General features: G+C 38.7%; 4 protein-coding genes across 6 annotated transcripts; 3 read left to right on the forward strand and 1 right to left on the reverse strand.

Moving 5' to 3' along the window:
* The first annotated feature begins 55 nt into the window (after positions 1–55).
* On the forward strand, positions 56–6050 carry LOC111323056 (putative hydroxypyruvate isomerase). 2 transcript variants are annotated; one of them, XM_022926337.2, is made up of 10 exons: positions 56–202; positions 868–975; positions 1382–1481; positions 1836–1956; positions 2203–2272; positions 2399–2448; positions 2655–2724; positions 3932–4066; positions 5203–5287; positions 5403–6050. In XM_022926337.2, the coding sequence occupies exons 1-9, from the start codon at positions 115–117 to the stop codon at positions 5250–5252; spliced, it is 792 nt and encodes a 263-aa protein (XP_022782072.2). In that variant the 5' UTR covers positions 56–114; the 3' UTR covers positions 5253–5287; positions 5403–6050. The 2 variants fall into 2 exon arrangements, with proteins under 2 accessions (XP_022782072.2, XP_088595757.1); XM_088739631.1 differs by having other exon boundaries at positions 4019–4066.
* A 147-nt stretch (positions 6051–6197) lies between these two features.
* LOC111323054 (uncharacterized) lies at positions 6198–12156 on the forward strand. Of its 2 annotated transcripts, none has more exons than XM_022926333.2 (4): positions 6198–6782; positions 7183–7242; positions 8417–8750; positions 9492–12156. In XM_022926333.2, exons 2-4 carry the CDS (start codon positions 7216–7218, stop codon positions 10106–10108), a joined length of 978 nt encoding a protein of 325 aa, XP_022782068.2. In that variant the 5' UTR covers positions 6198–6782; positions 7183–7215; the 3' UTR covers positions 10109–12156. The 2 variants fall into 2 exon arrangements, with proteins under 2 accessions (XP_022782068.2, XP_088595754.1); XM_088739628.1 differs by lacking the exon at positions 6198–6782 and adding an exon at positions 6841–7001.
* A 665-nt stretch (positions 12157–12821) lies between these two features.
* LOC148719681 (ER membrane protein complex subunit 1-like) lies at positions 12822–17146 on the reverse strand. Its single transcript, XM_088739633.1, has 3 exons — positions 16973–17146; positions 13953–14227; positions 12822–13281 (listed from the first exon to the last, which is right to left on the reverse strand). Exons 1-3 carry the CDS (start codon positions 17077–17079, stop codon positions 13046–13048), a joined length of 618 nt encoding a protein of 205 aa, XP_088595759.1. The 5' UTR covers positions 17080–17146; the 3' UTR covers positions 12822–13045.
* Positions 15321–16503, forward strand: LOC148719682 (uncharacterized). The gene has a single exon (XM_088739632.1). The coding sequence runs from the start codon at positions 15423–15425 to the stop codon at positions 15954–15956; it is 534 nt and encodes a 177-aa protein (XP_088595758.1). The 5' UTR covers positions 15321–15422; the 3' UTR covers positions 15957–16503.
* Positions 17147–18022: the final 876 nt, after the last annotated feature.

The following is an 18022-nucleotide window of genomic DNA, read 5'->3' on the forward strand; positions in this document are numbered from 1 at the left end:
CATGGGTTTTATTTGGGTAAATCTTACCAAATATGGTAAGCAGGACGTCATGTTGCCTCAGTTTCATGAGTACATTTAAACTGTGTAGTCCCTGGCGGGGATGATTTGAACAGCATGGCCTTAAAATTTGCTGCAAACTTATCGTTTACATTTTTGGAGCATAAAAACTTCCTTGATAGATACCAAGCGGCCAAAAATGCAGGTGATGAACTTGAATATATCAGCTTTTTGGAGTAGTAGCCATTTACAAGTTCCACTGCTAGAGTCGTTTTCGAAACTTGTAGGAAGGGACCTGAATTTGATAATTTTTTTTCATGATTATTTATGTGTACCATTCTTTTTCTCTAACTGTGGTTAACATTCCTATGTATTAGAGATAAAAGCCTAAGGTATACTTTTTTTGGAAAAAGGGTTTTCTAATACTATCAAAGAAATTATCCAATTTCCCATCTTTCGTTTTATTCATGTATAATTTAGTCTCATCTCATTTAATAAGGCTGTATTTTTATTTTCCCTCTTCTTATTTGTTTATGGATAATATCATTTTTGTATTTTTCCTGTACTCGTTTATTGCTGTTTATTGATAAAAATATTTTTGTATGTTCCTTTTTTTTTGTGGTTTATTGAAAAAAATTTTTGTATTTTTTCCTACATTTGTTTTTCATGTATTCATTCATTCATGTATTTATACATTCATATATACGTTCATTCTTTTATTCATTCATGCATTCATTTGTTCATTCATTCATTCATGCTTTCACTTATTATTTGCTTTTTCTTCCATTTATCATATTTGCTTTTGGTTTGTCTTATCCACCCTCATTATTTTGCCACTCGCTTTCCTAATTTCTGTTATTTACCTCACAGGTTTCAAGGCAGTGGAATCAGGTTTTCCACTAGATATTCCTTTTGAGGAATTATCTAATGCTAGAGAAAATGCACAAATAGAACATGTTCTCATGAATTCTTTTGATGGTAAGCACTTGTTACCAGTAGTCATTGACAAGCCCCCCCCCCCTCCCCTCACATTCAATGTTGCCTGTATGTAGCTAAAATTTCATGGAATCGCAGCAATAAAACATTTGTTTTTGTGTTTTTTTGGGGGGAAGGGGAGTATCAAAAGGTTAACTTAACAGGGGGAAAAAGAGATAAAATTGAAGTAATAGGGGGTTGAAAAGGTCAATGTGTCAACGATTTTGTCCACGAAAATTTGTAGGAAAAAATGAACGAGGTGAATGTCGGTTTGGAATTTGTTTCATGCTATCACAACAGCACTAGATAGAAAAATTATGTTTTGGTAAGGAAAATTAAGGAAATGATTTTGAAGCAACATGCCAAGCTATGTTTTCTTATTTCATTATCATGTTTCTTTTTCTCTTAGGTGGCTCTCAAGGACTTGCTGCAGTACCTGGTAGAGAGGAAGAATTTAAGCAATGCTTAGAGTTATCTATTAAATATGCAGAAGCTGTTAGATGTACAAGGTAATGTGAGACTGTTTTCTTCTTCCGTCTCAAGTTCTCTGCAGTACCTTTTATCCCTTTCATCCCAAACATATCAAAATAAATTCTAACTTGTTTCTACTTCTCATACATATTTATAACTTGAGCTCTGAGAATTTGGTGTTTTATAAAGCAATATCACCTTAACTGATATTCTACTTTTTTCATAACCTTCGTACTCAACAATGAAATGATTTGGTAATGTAAAATTACTGACTGGTCATGCTTGGGAGTTATTGCATTAAGTTATCATTAACTATGTCATTTTGTAGGATTTGTCTGTCTAAGCTTCCATGATTTTTTAAGACCATCATTGATACTTTTCATATATTTTAGACTGCATGTATTAGCTGGTGTGTTTCCAAAGGGTGTTACAAACACAGATAACAAGTTGGCAGTGCTATGGGAAGAGATATATGTGAAGAATATGAAATATGCTGCTCAGAGACTAGAAGAGGTAAATTGTTAACAAAACCTCTGATAGGAAAACTTTTTTGACAAACTCAAAAGTGCACTTGTGAGAAGTGACTAATGTGCAGATGAACGAGAGGGACAGCCAGAAGGTCTGTCAGACTGAGGTATTATATGGATACAATGGAAAAAATTTATGTGCATGAGTGCTAAGAAACAATATTTGTGCCTGTACTCAACACATTATGCACAAGCAGTTAGACTAAGTGTTCTTGTCTGAAAAATGTTACAGTGTGGAATCACCCTCCTACTAGAGCCTATCAGTACAATACCAGGATATTTCCTGTCTCGTACACAACAAGGTATTACTTGTGTTTCTTCTTTACTGATAGTGATATAATAATTTTTTAATTGTTCTGCTAGTTAATTATTTTTGTTTCATATAAGACAAAACATATTGGTAACATCTAGTAATTCTGTTTTGACAGCAATCAATTTGATCAAGAAAGTAGACCATAAAAATATGAAACTTCTTTTGGTAAGTTGTTAGAAATGCAAAACAGTATGAAGTGTGAATTAAAGAAAGAATTTCTAATAAATTTTCATTTCAAAACTATTTTAATTTGTATATTTATTTCTTTACCCATTTGTGATAAACTTTTGTCACTTTAAACATGTATTATTACTTTCATACTAAGTCTTAGATAAGTTGGTCTTTAAAATTAATTTTTGAACCATTTGCAGGATTTGTTCCATCATCAACGTACAAGTGGTAATTTAACAGAGACTTTGACTGATTGCATGCCTTATATAGGTAAATTTCTACTTAAAAAAAAAAAAAATAATGGATATACCTTTATTCACTATAATCACTAAAAGTATTTACAAAAATTTTGATAAAATTCTTAAAAATTGAACAAAATTGCATCAAAATGTCTAGTAAAAATCCAGCAAAAGCTCGTGGATACACACTTTGTTAGATGCCTGCTGTGGCAACATTTATTTTGCAGTCTAAGGAGTGTTCTATCTTGCTGTAAAAAGGCGTTCATGAACATCTCATGCATGTGTGCACTGATCTTAGAAGTTCAACAGAAATTTGTGACTTGAGCTGTGTGATACTGGTGTTTATACAGCTCGGTGTCCTTAAGAGCTATCTTATCCACTTAAAAATAACATTTTGTTTTCAGTGGGTATTACTTTTCTGGAAAAGCTTAATGAAGTAGAGTATAAGGTAAAAACATAAAGACCTAAAAAAGACCCGTTTTCCTTGCTGGATGAGAACTAATACTAGCAGATACTCTTGGTTGCTTCATGAACTGGGACAGCTAGTTGCTCTGGCAGGAATTAAAATCAGCTGTAGATGCATATGCAATATTTTTGCTATCAAATCCATGGTTTGTAATGACTTGGCTGTTACAAACTGTTGGGTGAATGATATGCATTATGCCCTGATTTGGTTTATAAAGCTAGAGTTCTGGGAAACCAACTTCTGTGTCATTCTCCCTTAATTTACCAACATCTTTAGAAGGGTATTTCTTTGTCTTCATTTTAGTCCCTTCTCTCTAAAATTTCTTGAATCACGTTAGCATTTTTAATTATTCCTGAAATACTTTTTCCTTCCTTGTGAAATGTCACTGGAAAATAAAGGGAGAAATTCTAATGGCTACATTTAGGAAAATGTAGTGCGAAACTGGGATTCTCAGGGGGTAGGGTGATTCAACCAGTTTGGGTTGGGGAGTGGAGTGTGAATTAACTGAAAACAAGAACTGACATCTGAATACTCATCAAGCTAAGTAACAGGACACCACCCTCCCATCCCTTCTAGTTGCTGGAAGTTTCTACCCCTCACTGAGATCAGATACATCCTCCATTATTATCAGAGTTTTCTGGCATATGCCTAGACAGTAATCTTTTATTATATGCCACCCTCTGCACAACTTAAATCAATTTTTTTTCATATTTCTTAATTTTTTTATTGATTATTTTGTTTGTTTGTTTATTTGTTTTATCGAACTTCTTAGGCCATATCCAAGTAAGCCAAGTACCAAATCGAAATGAACCAAGTTTAGATGGAGAAATCAACTATCCTTTTATATTCCATCAATTAGCTAAATTAGGATACAAAGGCTGGATAGGCTGTGAATATCATCCTAGAGGTAATGCCCTATTTATATTGTATTTTCTACAATATAACTCATGTGAATATCATCCTTTTTATATGTTATTTTTTACAATATGATTTGTCCATATTCAATATAACAATTCATTATGTCAGATTTCAGATGTGTCTATCTGGTTTCACTATCATCCATCCAATTTTCAACAAGTTCTGACCAATTTAGCACGGTTTTGAACACCAAGTTTAGTCATCATTTTGGTCATTTATCACTTTCACGGGTTCATTACGAATCAACTTAACGGCCTGCTCTCAGTTGGCTTGTTAGCTCAATTGGTTAGAGCGCTGCACTAGTATCGCAGAGGTCAGTGGTTCGAGTCCCGTACAGGCCTGATTTTTTTCAGGTCTGAATTTCGCTATTGCTCAAATAGCGCTATCTACTGCGAGGATCGTCCATCATACGTATCAAATACCGCAGTTCAAAATATATGATTTTCATATATTTATTCTATCTCATCATCCTTTTTATATGTTATTTTTTACAATATGATTTGTCCATATTCAATATAACAATTCATTATGTCAGATTTCAGATGTGTCTATCTGGTTTCACTATCATCCATCCAATTTTCAACAAGTTCTGACCAATTTAGCACGGTTTCGAACACCAAGTTTGGTCATCTGATTTTGAACAGCAATGTCTAATTTTGGACACTGGTTTCTGATTTTAGACACTAGTGTCCAATTTTGGACACAAGCTTCTGATTTTGGACACTAGTGTCTGACTTTAGACACCAAGGTCCAATTTTACACAGTAGTGTCCCATTAGACAATAATGCCTTATTTTGGATGCTTATGTCTTACTTTAGACACTAAAGTCTGATTTTGGACACTAGTTTCTGATTTTAGATTCTATTTTCCGATTATAGACACTAGTGTCCTTTTTAGACACAAGTATCTGACTTTGGACGATATGGATGATAGTGTTTGCTTTCGGACGGAAGTGTCCAATTTTGGATGATAGTGTCCGATGTGGTACGATAGTTTTTGCTTTTGGGAAGCAGTGTCTGATTTGGGAAGATATTTTCTTTTTCTTGGACAGAAGTATCTGATTTTGAACATTAGTGTCCGATTTTGGACAAGAGCTCTCCTCTGACTTTTGATTTAATCCTGTAGGTCGAACAGAGGATGGTTTAGGATGGTTAGTGCCGTATCTTGTTGATTAATAAAGGACTAATCTTCCAGATTGCTGCCCAGTTAGGTAAGTGTCCTTAATGAAATCTCTCTTAAGCTTTGATGCTTCTTGTTTTAAATTTCTGCTGAACTATATCAATATCTCTATCAGTTTTGCAAACTGTTTTTGTTTATTTTTCCAGACTAGGCTTCAACATTAACCTTTTGGAACTGCTGAATATATAACATACAGAGCCAGACAGAATCATTTGAAAGTTACCCATTCAGGCTAGAAGTTTAACTGAAAAGAAATCTTCAAGTTCTCACAGAACGATCTTTCACGCACCAATCTGTTTTTCTGCCATAGTGGTATAGGTTACAGTTGGAACTGTTATTCTCTGATGCCACTTCTCTCCCTTCTAATTCCCCCTTCTAACTGCTATACATTCTATTTTAACTCATTGTAGAGAATCTGGTTTTTTATCTGGATAACATCCTCTAACTTGTCATAATAATGTAATAATTTATTTATCGTCGATGCCGTGGGCAGTGGTCGCTCAATCTTCCGAGCAACGGGGCTCATGTTAATGTAAGGAGAATTCACATGTGAATCACTCCAAGGGGTGAAACAGTCCGATCAATTTATATGTGTTTCTTAAATTGTGGTTCAAGTTATTGAGAAGGTGTTGTCAATTTAAGATCTCATTGCTAATGATAAATCCACTATAATTATTTATTTTTCACAAGTAAAGGCGTAAGATGTATTTTTAATCTTTCAAAGAGTTTTGAAATATTGTAAGGAAATGGTAGTTTTATATTATCGTGTATTAAAAGTAGGAATAACTCCACAAGCTTTTACAGCGAGCTTCTAAATTTTGAATAAGTCCGAATGGTAATATTTGTCGCACTCTAGATGCTATGTTTGGAAGTAGAAATGAGGCTCCCCTTATACGGATATCCGCGAAAAGCAGAAAGAGGTTTCATCTCGTTCTGGCCGCTTACTCGCCCCAACCTCTTTATTTACATATTAATTTGGTTTTGTCTAAGTTGAAATTGTAAATTGGCCACCATAAAAAGTTCAAAAGCTGACGTTTTGAGCGGTAGCCCTTCGTCAGTGCTCTAACGAAGGGCTAATGCTCGAAACGTCAGCTTTTTAACTCTTTGCGGTGGCCAATTTACAATTTCAACTTCGTTGATAAAACCAAATCATCCTATTACCCCCACCAACGCAGCACCCCTTTATTCATTTGTCTTTATTTACATACCTTAGTTTTGAATGGGTGATGTGATATATGTGTGTGTGTGTGCGTGTGTGTGTGTGCGTGTGTGTGTGTGTGTGTGTGTGTGTGTGTGTGTGTGTGTGTGTGTGTGTGTGTGTGTGTGTGTGAATTCGTTGGTCTTGATTTAGCCGAAATGAAATGAAAAGCTCAGTCTGTCTGCGGCCGTTAGCTTTATTTATCGTTGTTTTTCCTTTTTTTTATCTTTTTCGTTTTCTTTGTTATCAGTTAAGCGTGCGTAGGATTTGGATTTAAGGGGAAATGAAAGGTACTTGAACAGCCAAAAAGGACTCTTGTATTCTGCTGGTAAGTTTTACACCAACGCATGACCCCAACAGGTCTTTTTTAAAAAAATCTTTGGTATCCATTTCACACCTCTGCGATGAGAGGGGCATTGTGGGCGCGAGGAGAATTGCCATAGAACACGAAATAATTGCTCTTTGCCTTCCATTTGGTTTTTTTAACCAGTGTTAGCAGTGTCATCTACTAAATTTATTGACCGATATGAGCGCAGAATTGGAATAGGTGAGACAAATTTCCAAATTTTTAACAAGGGGTTGAGTTATGCGGCCGTCTGCCCGGCGTAGGTACCAGCTGGATTGTCTCAGATCAAGATTGTTATTGTGAAAATCATTGGAGTCTCGCGTTCTTTCCGCTTTGATTTAGTAAGAATATCGTTTATTTGCTTTGACTCGGATATTTCTAGGGCTCATTTTGGGGAAAATCATTCTCCGTTCCGATGAAATATAACACCGTGCTGGTTCGGGTAAGTTTCAAGATTGATTACTGAATCTTACAGTTTGTTTCAATGCAGTGTCATGGAAGCGTGTAGTACCGAGTAATCAAAACGTGATGTTTCGTTCATGAATTAACGCTACTCGGAGAAGCTTAGATAGTGGACAAATCTTTTGATAACCTCTATGGAACTTTTCTGTGTGTTCACCGGAATCAAACCATCTCATTAGATTTTGAAAAAAGGACGTTTCGAGTTTTAGCCCTTTAAAAAGGTTCGGAATAAAATCAGTATCTAAGCAACTCCGTAGCTACGCCTCCCCTAATTAACCCAACAGTCAACCATTAACAAGGTAGAGTTAATATTGGGATCATATGAGGAGATGGTGCGCAGCTGATAGAGCAGGACAGGGGAGGGGTAGGTGCACAGCTGATGGGTAAGTGCGTAGCTGATGGAGCAGGTCAGGGGAGGGGTAAGTGCGTAAGTGATGAAGCAGGTCAGGGGAGTGGTATGTGCGGAGCTGATGGGTAAGTGCGCAGCTGATGGAGAAGGTCAAGGGAGGGGTAGGTGCACAGCTGATGGGTAAGTGCGTAAGTGATGGAGCAGGTCAGGGGAGGGGTATGCGCGGAGCTGATGGGTAAGTGCGCAGCTGATGGAGCAGGTCAGGGGAGGGGTAGGTGCACAGCTGGTGGGTAAGTGCGTAACTGAGGGAGCAGGTCAGGGGAGGGGTATGCGCAGAGCTGATGGGTAAGTGCGCAGCTGATGGAGCAGGTCAGGGGAGGGGTAAGTGCGTAACTGATGGAGCAAGTCAGGGGAGGGGTAGGTGCACAGCTGATGGGTAGGTGCGTAACTGATAGAGCAGGTCAGGGGAGGAGTATGTGCGGAGCTGATGGAGCAAATTTTTTTTAGCTTACTTTTACACCTTTTATCATTATTTTTTTTTTATCTTAAATTAAGAAGTAAGATAAATTAAGGCAAAGGTGGGTGGGGGACTGGAACGTTTGTGTATGCCTGCTTGCTTGAAAATTTGACCATGGAAGGTTTCATATCACTAAGTACTCAAAATCTCCATAATTTAAATTTTGTCCGTTACTCTCGTACAAGAGCGGACAGTTTTTCTCTCTGCTGCATGATACGTTTTTTCCCTTAATATATTGTATTAAAACTACCAAGAAAGCCAGTAAGATGAAATTGAATTATTTTACAGATGATTTCAGGTTATCATCTTCTATGCATTAAAATTATTTTGCCTGCCATCTTTGGAGTAGCAGACTGGGGTTTCAAACAATACATTAAATACGAACCCGGAGAAATGAACCTTATCATAACAGTCCCTCATGGGGGTTCATTGGACCCCACAACACAAAGTAATGGTCGCAGATGGCCATACAGGAAAAACGGCTGTGAAGGAACCAATGGTGAATGTATTTGGACACATGGATGTGGGTTAAAATCTGCAAAGTGCATTGCTTTAATAAAGAGGGATGATTTTACCATGCGCATCGCTCGAGATATTGCCAATGAAATTAAAGCAATAACAGGTAAGAGAGTATTATGGCAGGTCGTCAAGAACATTTTAGCACCAGTCCCCTTAGAACATTGGGATCAATGTAAGCAACTGCCCACCCAACCCTCCCCCCTTAACCCAGCAACAGTCAACTACATACATACATACATACATCCTTTATTTGGTAAAGCAGGTTGAGGAACTGATAACAAGTCAGGGATAATGTTGGGTTGGGGGGAGGGGTACGTGCGCGGTCGCACAGATACAGACGTTGATCCTTGTCTTGTTATCTTGTGGTTGCGTTTTGGGTGTTCGTTTTATTTCTTTCGGTTAAAGCACAAGATAGGATCTGATCTGATGGTCTTTACCTCAGGCAAACGACTTATACCTGATCAACCTCTACTGAGTCCCCGTTCCCCTTCAAGCCCCCACGTCGAAGAAAAGGAATTTTATTTAATGCCTCCAAGTGATCTGATCTGATTTTATGCCTCTCTGATCTGAAGATCTTTACCTCAGGCAAACAACTTCTACCTGATCAGCCTCTACTAAGCCCCCGTTCCCTTTCAAGTCCCCCACGTCAAAGAAAAGGAATTTTATTTTATGCCTCCCTCTATACTAAGCCCCATATGCCTTCTGTTCCCTTTCTTCCCCACCTTCCTCTCTAGTAAGACCCGTCTGAGAACTAGGAAAATACTAAAAAAGTACTCATTCCCTCGTGGAGGCTTGTAATAGTCTGTGGGGCGATAAAAATTGACCTTTGCCTTATCATGTACAGGTTTTCGACCACACGTCGTGTACAACATGCTGAGGAGAACCAAACTTGACGCTAACAGGGAGATCGACGAAGCAACTTTCAATATCTCAGACGCAATTACGGCCTATCACGATTACGCTTCTTTTATCAACAAGGCCAGGTCGAGCATCACTGGACGTGAGTTTAGGCGTGGAACTGGACGCGGCTTGCTGTTGGATATTCACGGCAGTGCTGATCACCTACAAAGAACCGTGTTAGGCTACTTGGTTCATGGGAAATATCTCGACAGGGGAGACTATAGCATGGACATGTCCTCTATCAGAAGCCTTGGTAAACACTGGTGTGGAACTGACAATGTTTGTTTTAAGGAATTTGTCCAGGGTAACAGAAGTCTTGGGTACTTTATGAATCAGCAGGGCTTACATGCGATACCCTCCCCGCAAAGTAAGAAAATAAAATCAGCCGTGAGAATTTATCTGTCTGGAGGTTACACTGTGGCAAAATTTGGATCCAGAGATGGAGGAAATGTTGATGGAATACAGTTGGAATTTTCCAGAGCATTACGATCACGTTGGAATAATAGTGCAACGAACAAAGTAGTCAGAGCTATTTTAAACTTTTATAAGTTTAACTACTAGGGAGGGAGTTAGCCTGGGAACGAGGCTAAAGCTATTCTATTTTGATTCGTCCGACGTCGTTCCCAGGCTTCTTTGGTAGAAGAGACGCTAGACTGAGGTCAATTGTTCTCGAATTCGTAGCTCTGTCGTAATTTCGTCGGTAATAGGTCGGCTTTTCGCTTTCTCGAGCGAAACACAGGGTATGTAGGCATATTTTAGTCCAGAAAGGTCGAGTTTCATACTATCAGTAATACCTATGACTTCGGCTAAGTCAAACTTATTCAGAAGTTTCTTTTTGTGAAATTGACATTATTCAGCCGAGCACGAAATTGTGCTAAAGTGCTCGAGGATTTGGTGACAGTTGGTAGTTGATTCCATATGTGGAAAATCAGGTATATATAGGACTTCTGCATGACAAGGCTGTTATATGAGAGACAACAATAATCTTTTCGCAGCCTCCGCTCATTTCATTCAAACGCGACAAAAACATAGGCAATTTTTTGGTCAGAAGTTCTTTTCAGACTATTGACCAACCAGGCACTTTTAAATGCGCTCGTGCACGATGCAAAACGCGTCCTTTCATTCACAACACTGAGAAAATATCGGGACCCAAACGATCCATTAAGATCACCGATCACTTCACGTGCACCTCCGCCAATGTAATCTATTGCATAACTTGCACTTATTGCAAAAAGATTTACATCGGCGAAACAGGCTGAAGACTAGGTGACCGTTTCCGAGAACACCTTCGCGACGTGGAGAGGAATGACAAGGACACATCGAAACCAGTCGCTAGACATTTTAATTTACCTAACCATTCTAAGCAACACATGGCAATCTGCGGTCTTTCCTTACACTTAGGTAGCACGGAAAGGCGGAAAACTCTTGAACAAAAGCTCATCTTTCAAACCCGCAGTCTAAATCCCACAGGTATCAACGAACGCTTTTCATTCCACTAATTTATTCGTGTTTTTCTCGTTGCCATGTTCCCACCAATCACGTAGCTCCTTTTCCGCCTTTAAAAGCACACAAAACCCACAATTCCTCTATTCGCTCCGACGAAGAGCTAACGCTCGAAACATCAGCTTTTCTAATCGTAACGGTGGCCAATTTACCTTTTCAACTTTGTTGATATATTCAAATTATTTCGTTACCCCCACCGACGCAGCCCCAAACAGTTTCTTTAGAAACTATTTAACAATTGGTTTATGCTTTAGCGTGCACTATCGAGTTATGGAGCACGCGGGAAGTTTGGAGAGCACGAAAGAAGCGTAAGAGTTGCCCGCGGCAATAGCCGAGGGAAACTCTAGCTTCTTGTGTGCTCTCCAAACTTCCCACGTGCTCCATAACTCGATAGTGCACAGCTGAAAGCATGAACCAATTGTTTTAGAACATAGCCTTGAACTTTAACTTTTGAACTTTATTTTTATTTAGACACGGTAAATCTATCAGATAAAATAATAATATCATTACAATCTATTATTACAGTTACAATCTATTTTAATCTATATAAACATGCTCTAAAATTTAAAAGTAAAATAGAAAAAAATAAAGAAATTCTGCTTTACATAGATGCCGTGTGTGTTTTGTCGATTCAGAGGAAGAAATTGCGACAACCATTTCGGAAGGATTGAAGTGATTTTGCTTGCCGCAATTCAGGGGACAAGCTATTCCAGATAACCGCACCGTTATAGCTAAAGCTATTTTTCAGGAAATTGGTGCGAGGCAATGGAACAGCTAGTTTGTTTTCAGAGTTCCTTAGATTATATGGAGGATCATATTTAGTGAAAAGAGAACCAAGATAGTCGGGCGCAAGACCATGTATAGATTTATAGACCATGGTGGCCACTTGTATTTGTCGCTGAGTATCTAACCGTCTCCAGTTAAGTTGCACAAAAAGAGGATCAGCGCTTGTGTCATAACTGGAGAAGGTCAGAATACGGGCAGCCCGGTTTTGCAACTTTTGGAGCTTATTCGAAAGACCCTTGTTACAATGCCCCCAGACCTCGCTGCAGTAATTAAAGTACGGTTGAACTAAGACATTGAAAACGGACTCAAGCGTGGTTCGATTAACAAAAGGCCTACAACGTTTAATTGCTCCAATGCCCGATGCGATTTTCTTGGCTATTTTTTCAATGTGCATATTCCATGAAAGGTTTTCGTCAATATGTACACCCAGAGATTTGACTGAGCTAACTTGTTTAATTATGTCACCACCTATGATTAGTTTAGGGGAAGTATCGTAGGTACCTATCCTTTGCCGCGATCCAATTAACATGAATTCAGTTTTAGATGAATTTAGAGTCAATTTGTTTGCAGTGAGCCATGTGTTAGCCGGTGGAATTGTGCATCAAATCCGACGCGAAAAACGGACAACAATATCAGTTGAAGCGAATCGTGACGGCGCTGATGCCGAGTCTCCTTTTCCTTTGTTTTTCTCTTTTTCTGCCTCATTTAAGAACTAACCCAAGGGAAAAGGTCGAAACATTGTCTTCGTTTTCGGACTAGTAGGCCGAGTTTCTGTTTGTATCCATTATTGTCGCGAAATATATTATGTTTCCCCGCGCTAACAATGGCCGCTCGCGCGAAAAGAAAAATTTCTGGCGAAGTCGGATTTGCTGACGCTATCAGCGTGCACTATCGGGATTTTGAGCACGCTCACGTATAATGAATTTGATTGCGCAACTCTGCTAGCTATGTTCTAACAGCCTTTATTAAAAATTGGATCATTGGATAATGCAATTCAAGACTTTTTATTGGCTTAGCCATTATGGTATATCAGCCAATATACCATAATCTACAAATATGGTAAGCGTACGCATCAGCTTAAAATCAAAAGGGAGCTAAAAAATCCAGTTTCTTCTTACAAAATAATAATTTCTTGGGGGCGTTTTTAATAAAACAATTATTCATTTGTTATATGAGGGCTGCACAACATTTAAGCCACTATTTCTGTCCTCATTGCCACGCTTGTCGTAGCATTTTAATCGAAGCAAGTCTCTGAGACACATTCGTGACAAGAACCAAAATTCCTAGTGTACCTAGAATGAACCAGTAGTCAAAATCTTCCTTGAGTACGTCAAACATCCGGGATGGTGTAATTCTGGTCCAGTATAGGTCCAGTCCGTACGCGAACACCAGACAAGTGGATTCCAGGCCTGACTTAGCCGTGTACACTCCGCTGATATTGGCAACTAAAGAAGGGACGGAAAAAAAACAAAAATGGAAATGAATTTCGTTCCGGGAGCTTTTTTTTTTAACTCGGGTAGAGAGAAGTTTTAAGCTCCTCAGTGATTGTCAATGAAGGCCTTTTATTTGTTTATCCTCGTGGGGTAACAACTACACTTGTTTGCTTCCATTATCCCTGTGGGAAACCACTATACCCGTTTGCTTCCATTGTCCCCATGGGGGAACAACTACACCCGTTTGCTCCATTATCCTCTGATAGAACAGCTATCTCCGTTTCCTTCCATGATCTCCGCGAGGAAGAACTACCTCCATCTCCTTCCTTTAACCCCGTAGGGGAACAACTTAACCCGATTTCTTTCATTATCTGCGTGGGGGAACAACGATACCCGTTTGTATCCATTATCCCTGTGGGGAACATCTATACCCGGTTTCTTCCATTATCCCCGCGGGGGAACACAACTATCTCCGTTCGCTTCCTTTATTCCCTTGGGGCCAACATCTATACCTGGTTTCTTCCATTATCCCCGTGAGGATAAAGACCGTTTGATTGTTTCTTTTTTATTTCTCTTCGACCCCCTTTGATATTTCCCATTTGATCCGACTGGTGCTTGTGGTTAGTTTGGTTTTGGATGAAGACACTATCAAAAAGCGTTTTCCTTCTCACAAAGGCACTAACCAGTTTGATTGTAGTTAATAAACGCCAGTGGATTCGCACTCAGCTCCGGAATATAAGGGTGCAATCCTTCTTCACGGTCCTGTTGGGTGGGTACAAATTTTCTGCGTGAGTCCAAGTAGTTCTTGGGTAGGCTCCAGATGTATCCAGTTTGTAACCCGAAGAGGAGATTTTTGTGAGTGATTCCTCGCTCTGTGATGGTGACTGTAGCAATACACACTGTTGTTGGAAATGCGTAAGACTGCTGTAGTACAATTGGCGTGGACGATAGTGCAGTGCTGAAATAAAACGAATCTGTTTAACTAGGTAATTTAATATTAATTAAATATTAATTTAATATTAAAAGTAACCTTCCTCCCGTTCAGGCTGCCCACTATGATCCAGCGCAAGAAAAAAAAATTCTTAAAGCAGACCTACAAAGACCTACGGACGTACATAATTTCAAGACAATGTCGGCAATAGAGTTGCAAAAAGCAGTAGAAAACACAAAAAATAAAATGCAAATAACTTTCGTGAGCTTATTGTGCCACAAAAACTGGAAGAGACAAATTAAAACCCAAAGGGATATGAAGACATGGAAGCGGTTTTGTCTTCAGCTTTTGAAAAGAACAAGTCATTCCTGATTTCTATTTAAGCGAAATATTATTTCTAAATAATGAATCCTTTATTGATCAAGTTTGTCCGGTCAAGATGGTTGGATGTAAGCCTCATTCCTCTTGTGTTTTTATAAACCTCGACTTTTTCTCGGCCCACAAAAGCGTAAAAAAGAACTCTGCCAATATCCAATCATCTTGAACTTACGCTTGGTTTATAACGGTCACTAAAATTTAATCGTAGAACGTTCTTTCTAATTCAAGAAACAGGAAAAAAAAGAACAATATAATCGTAGAATGTCCTTATTAATTCAAGAAACAGGAAAAAAAACAGCATTGCAATCAAAGAATGTTCTTTCGCTCAGTTAACAAACAGGAACAATAATTCAATTTAATCGTGGAATGTTCATCCGCTCTTTCCAGGATCAGTGTAACCAACCTACAAAATGTATCGAATGGGTAACCTGAGAACCTTTCCTGCATAACTTTCTTGCGACTTATCATAAGAATCGGTATACACAGTATGTTTTCCCAACAGTTTTTTTAAGTGCTCACTGTCACTACAATAGGAATGCTGTAAACTGTATCGTGATGTTTTACTGGTTGAAAGACTGGCCCTGACCTTTTTTCCGGTAATTTTTCGTTGATGCAGAACAAGAATAATGCTAAAACACAACTTGACAATTTTCTTCAAATTCTTTGCCCAAAAAAGGAATACTTACAGGATGAAATCAAATGACGTGTATTTCCTTATTTTCGCGATAAGTACTCTGTTTTTTTGCGGGTTTATTTGGTTAGTTTGTCTTCCAACAGTCTAGAAGGCTATAGTTCTTTCAGTGTCAGATACGCAGCTCCAACGAAAACATTCTATCGATGAGATATGGAATACGAAAACAAATCTGACAAGGCTTACGCCAAAAAAGACCAACATAAATACAAAGTTGGAACACGTGCCATTGCCGGAGAAAATCTCTTCAGTGCATTTGAAGCCACAGCAGATGCGGGAGTGGAGACCGGTGAATGGGGAGCAACGGCAGGTGCTGGAGCTCGAGCCCACGCTTTCCAATTTGGCTCTGATGACGTTGAAAACCTGGAAATAAACGCGCGATTCATTGGGGTAGATGTTAAGGCGCAAGCTGGATATGATCTGGAAGGTTTTTTCAAAGAGGGAAAGATCTTAGGGGCTGAAGCAAAAGCACGGGTGACAATGAGTGAGGTGAAAGCTGGGCCCTTTAACCTCCATCTTGGAGCAGGAGTATCAACTGGAGCCAAAGTTGAAGACGGAACATTTGACGCAAAACTCGCTGGTTGTGGTCTAAAGGTTGGAAAGAAGATCGGTGTTGCTGTTTTCGATAACGAATTTTCCGTTGACACATTAGCTCTGGTTGGTAAAGGATGGCTTTGGGGCAAGTAACTGTTACAGTTATCTAAATGCAACTCGATGTTAAGTCGCTTACCCTCTTATATTGCTTTCAATTTAATCTATGGTAGAAATGAATCTCAGACTGTAAAAGGCCAATAACGCTGTGAAACATGTTCAGTGAAACCGTTTGTAGGTTTGTAGGTTTTCAATAACTGGGCACATGAAGAAAAGTTTTCTAACTGAAGTGAAGAAAATAAATACAACGCTAGTAGCCTCAAGACCAGTGCCAAGCTTGGTTTTTTCTAAAAACTTTCCTTTTGTAAGTTGCTCGTAATAGTTTTATTCTGTGATGTTAAAGTAATCGGTTGTCTTGGAAGGTTCCAGAACTTGTACCTTAAACTTGCTTTAAACAAACTGCGGTAGGAGACTGAGTTCACCGGTTCATCATGAGCTGGATGCGTATGTAGACAAAGGAGTTACGTGAAAAGTATTTTCCTGTGTGAAACTTTTGGCGTAAGTTTACCGTTTTACTATGTGATATTACCTCTGCATGCACCACGCTAATTAAGAATAAATATATCCTCGTTACTGTTTTGAACACTCTGCTTTTTAAATGACCAGCGCAAACGAATAACCCATGACCGCAGTTCACCCTTGTTTGCAGTGAAATGAAAAGTTGAAATGTTTTCAGAGGGAGTTAACATAAACCATCGAAATTAAGACCAAAGGTTGACAGGGTATTTGATTAAACCAAGCCCACCTATTGCAATGGTGACTGAGGGGAAGAGGGGCCAAGTTCTGAGGCCGAGTTCTTTTGCACACAAGTTCCCTCTGTTGGAACTGATTAAAAAAGCACCGTTAATGCAGGATGCATGTCACATTATGAGATAAGCAAGCAAATTCTCCTAGCAGATCAATACGTTTTCCAGAAACAAGAGATGAAAATCGAAAAAGTGGTCCATTAGAGGGTGTTATCTTAGTGACACCAAATTCTCTAAAATGATTTACAAGAAAATGTATGACGTCTAGGAGAGAGAGCTTATAATTTGATCCAATTTCAATATTACCTGTTTCTTTCTGTGTATCCATCATACATCTCCAACACAGTCAGCTCATATCTGCGGGATTTGGTATTGTACAGACAGTAGACCAACCAGTTTTCAGAATGTACCATGTGAATAGGACCCTTGGCACTTTTGTGACGGGCACGAAATATGATCAGTCCTAAAGAAAATTTATATCATTTTTTGGTTCAACTTCTCATCAGTATTAAAAGCTCTTTTTTTTTTACAAATGTCAACTGCCGTAAACATATCACATCGAATTGATTATGACCAGCCAGTCAATTTAAATGGTATCATGTCACACGCTTAGGTCCTTAGTTGCAAAACAAACAATTTTGACCTTTTTTGCCTAAAATCCCTGAAAATGAGAACAGTTGACTACAACCCGGGATTAACTAAAAGCCTGTTCCGGCAGTGGACCACCGCACACAAGACCTCTAACTACAGTCTGTTTAGCTTGTGAGCATTCGTTTTGATGCCAAGAATGATGGAAAGTACATGATAAACGAAATCCTCAAACACCTAACGATGATCTTTGCAAAACTACTCTTCTAGCATAGAACTGTTTTCTCAGAAATCGTGTGGTTTTTCGCATTCTTGTGATATAGTTGCCAAATTTGGATACGCTGTAACAAAAGTCCTCATTTCGTGATCTTTATTAATTTAACTTTCAATGTGTGGAATTTATTTAACTTTAAGTGCGTGACAAATTAAATCTTGTTGATTTTCTTGTTTTAATCATTTTTTGTAAAACGCCGATCCAGAACAGTTTTCTCTAGTGTGCTAAGTTTCGTGAGCTTATTCTGCTTCAAAAATCTAGCCTGTGTACAGCCCCCCAATCCCCTCAAAAAAATCGGGAAGGCCCCCTTCATGACTTTTTTGAGGGGATGTGGCGGCTGTACACAGGCTACCAAAAACCGGAAAATACAAAATTAAACCCCAAAGGGATATAAGACATGGAAGTGATTTTGTCTTCAACGTTCGAAAAGAACAAGTCATTCCTGATTCCTTACTTAGACAACATCCAGCCAACTTGACCTTACGCTTGGTTAA

This window comes from Stylophora pistillata, chromosome 11 (genome assembly GCF_964205215.1).
Source record: "Stylophora pistillata chromosome 11, jaStyPist1.2, whole genome shotgun sequence".
Classification (NCBI taxonomy): Eukaryota; Metazoa; Cnidaria; class Anthozoa; order Scleractinia; family Pocilloporidae; genus Stylophora; species Stylophora pistillata.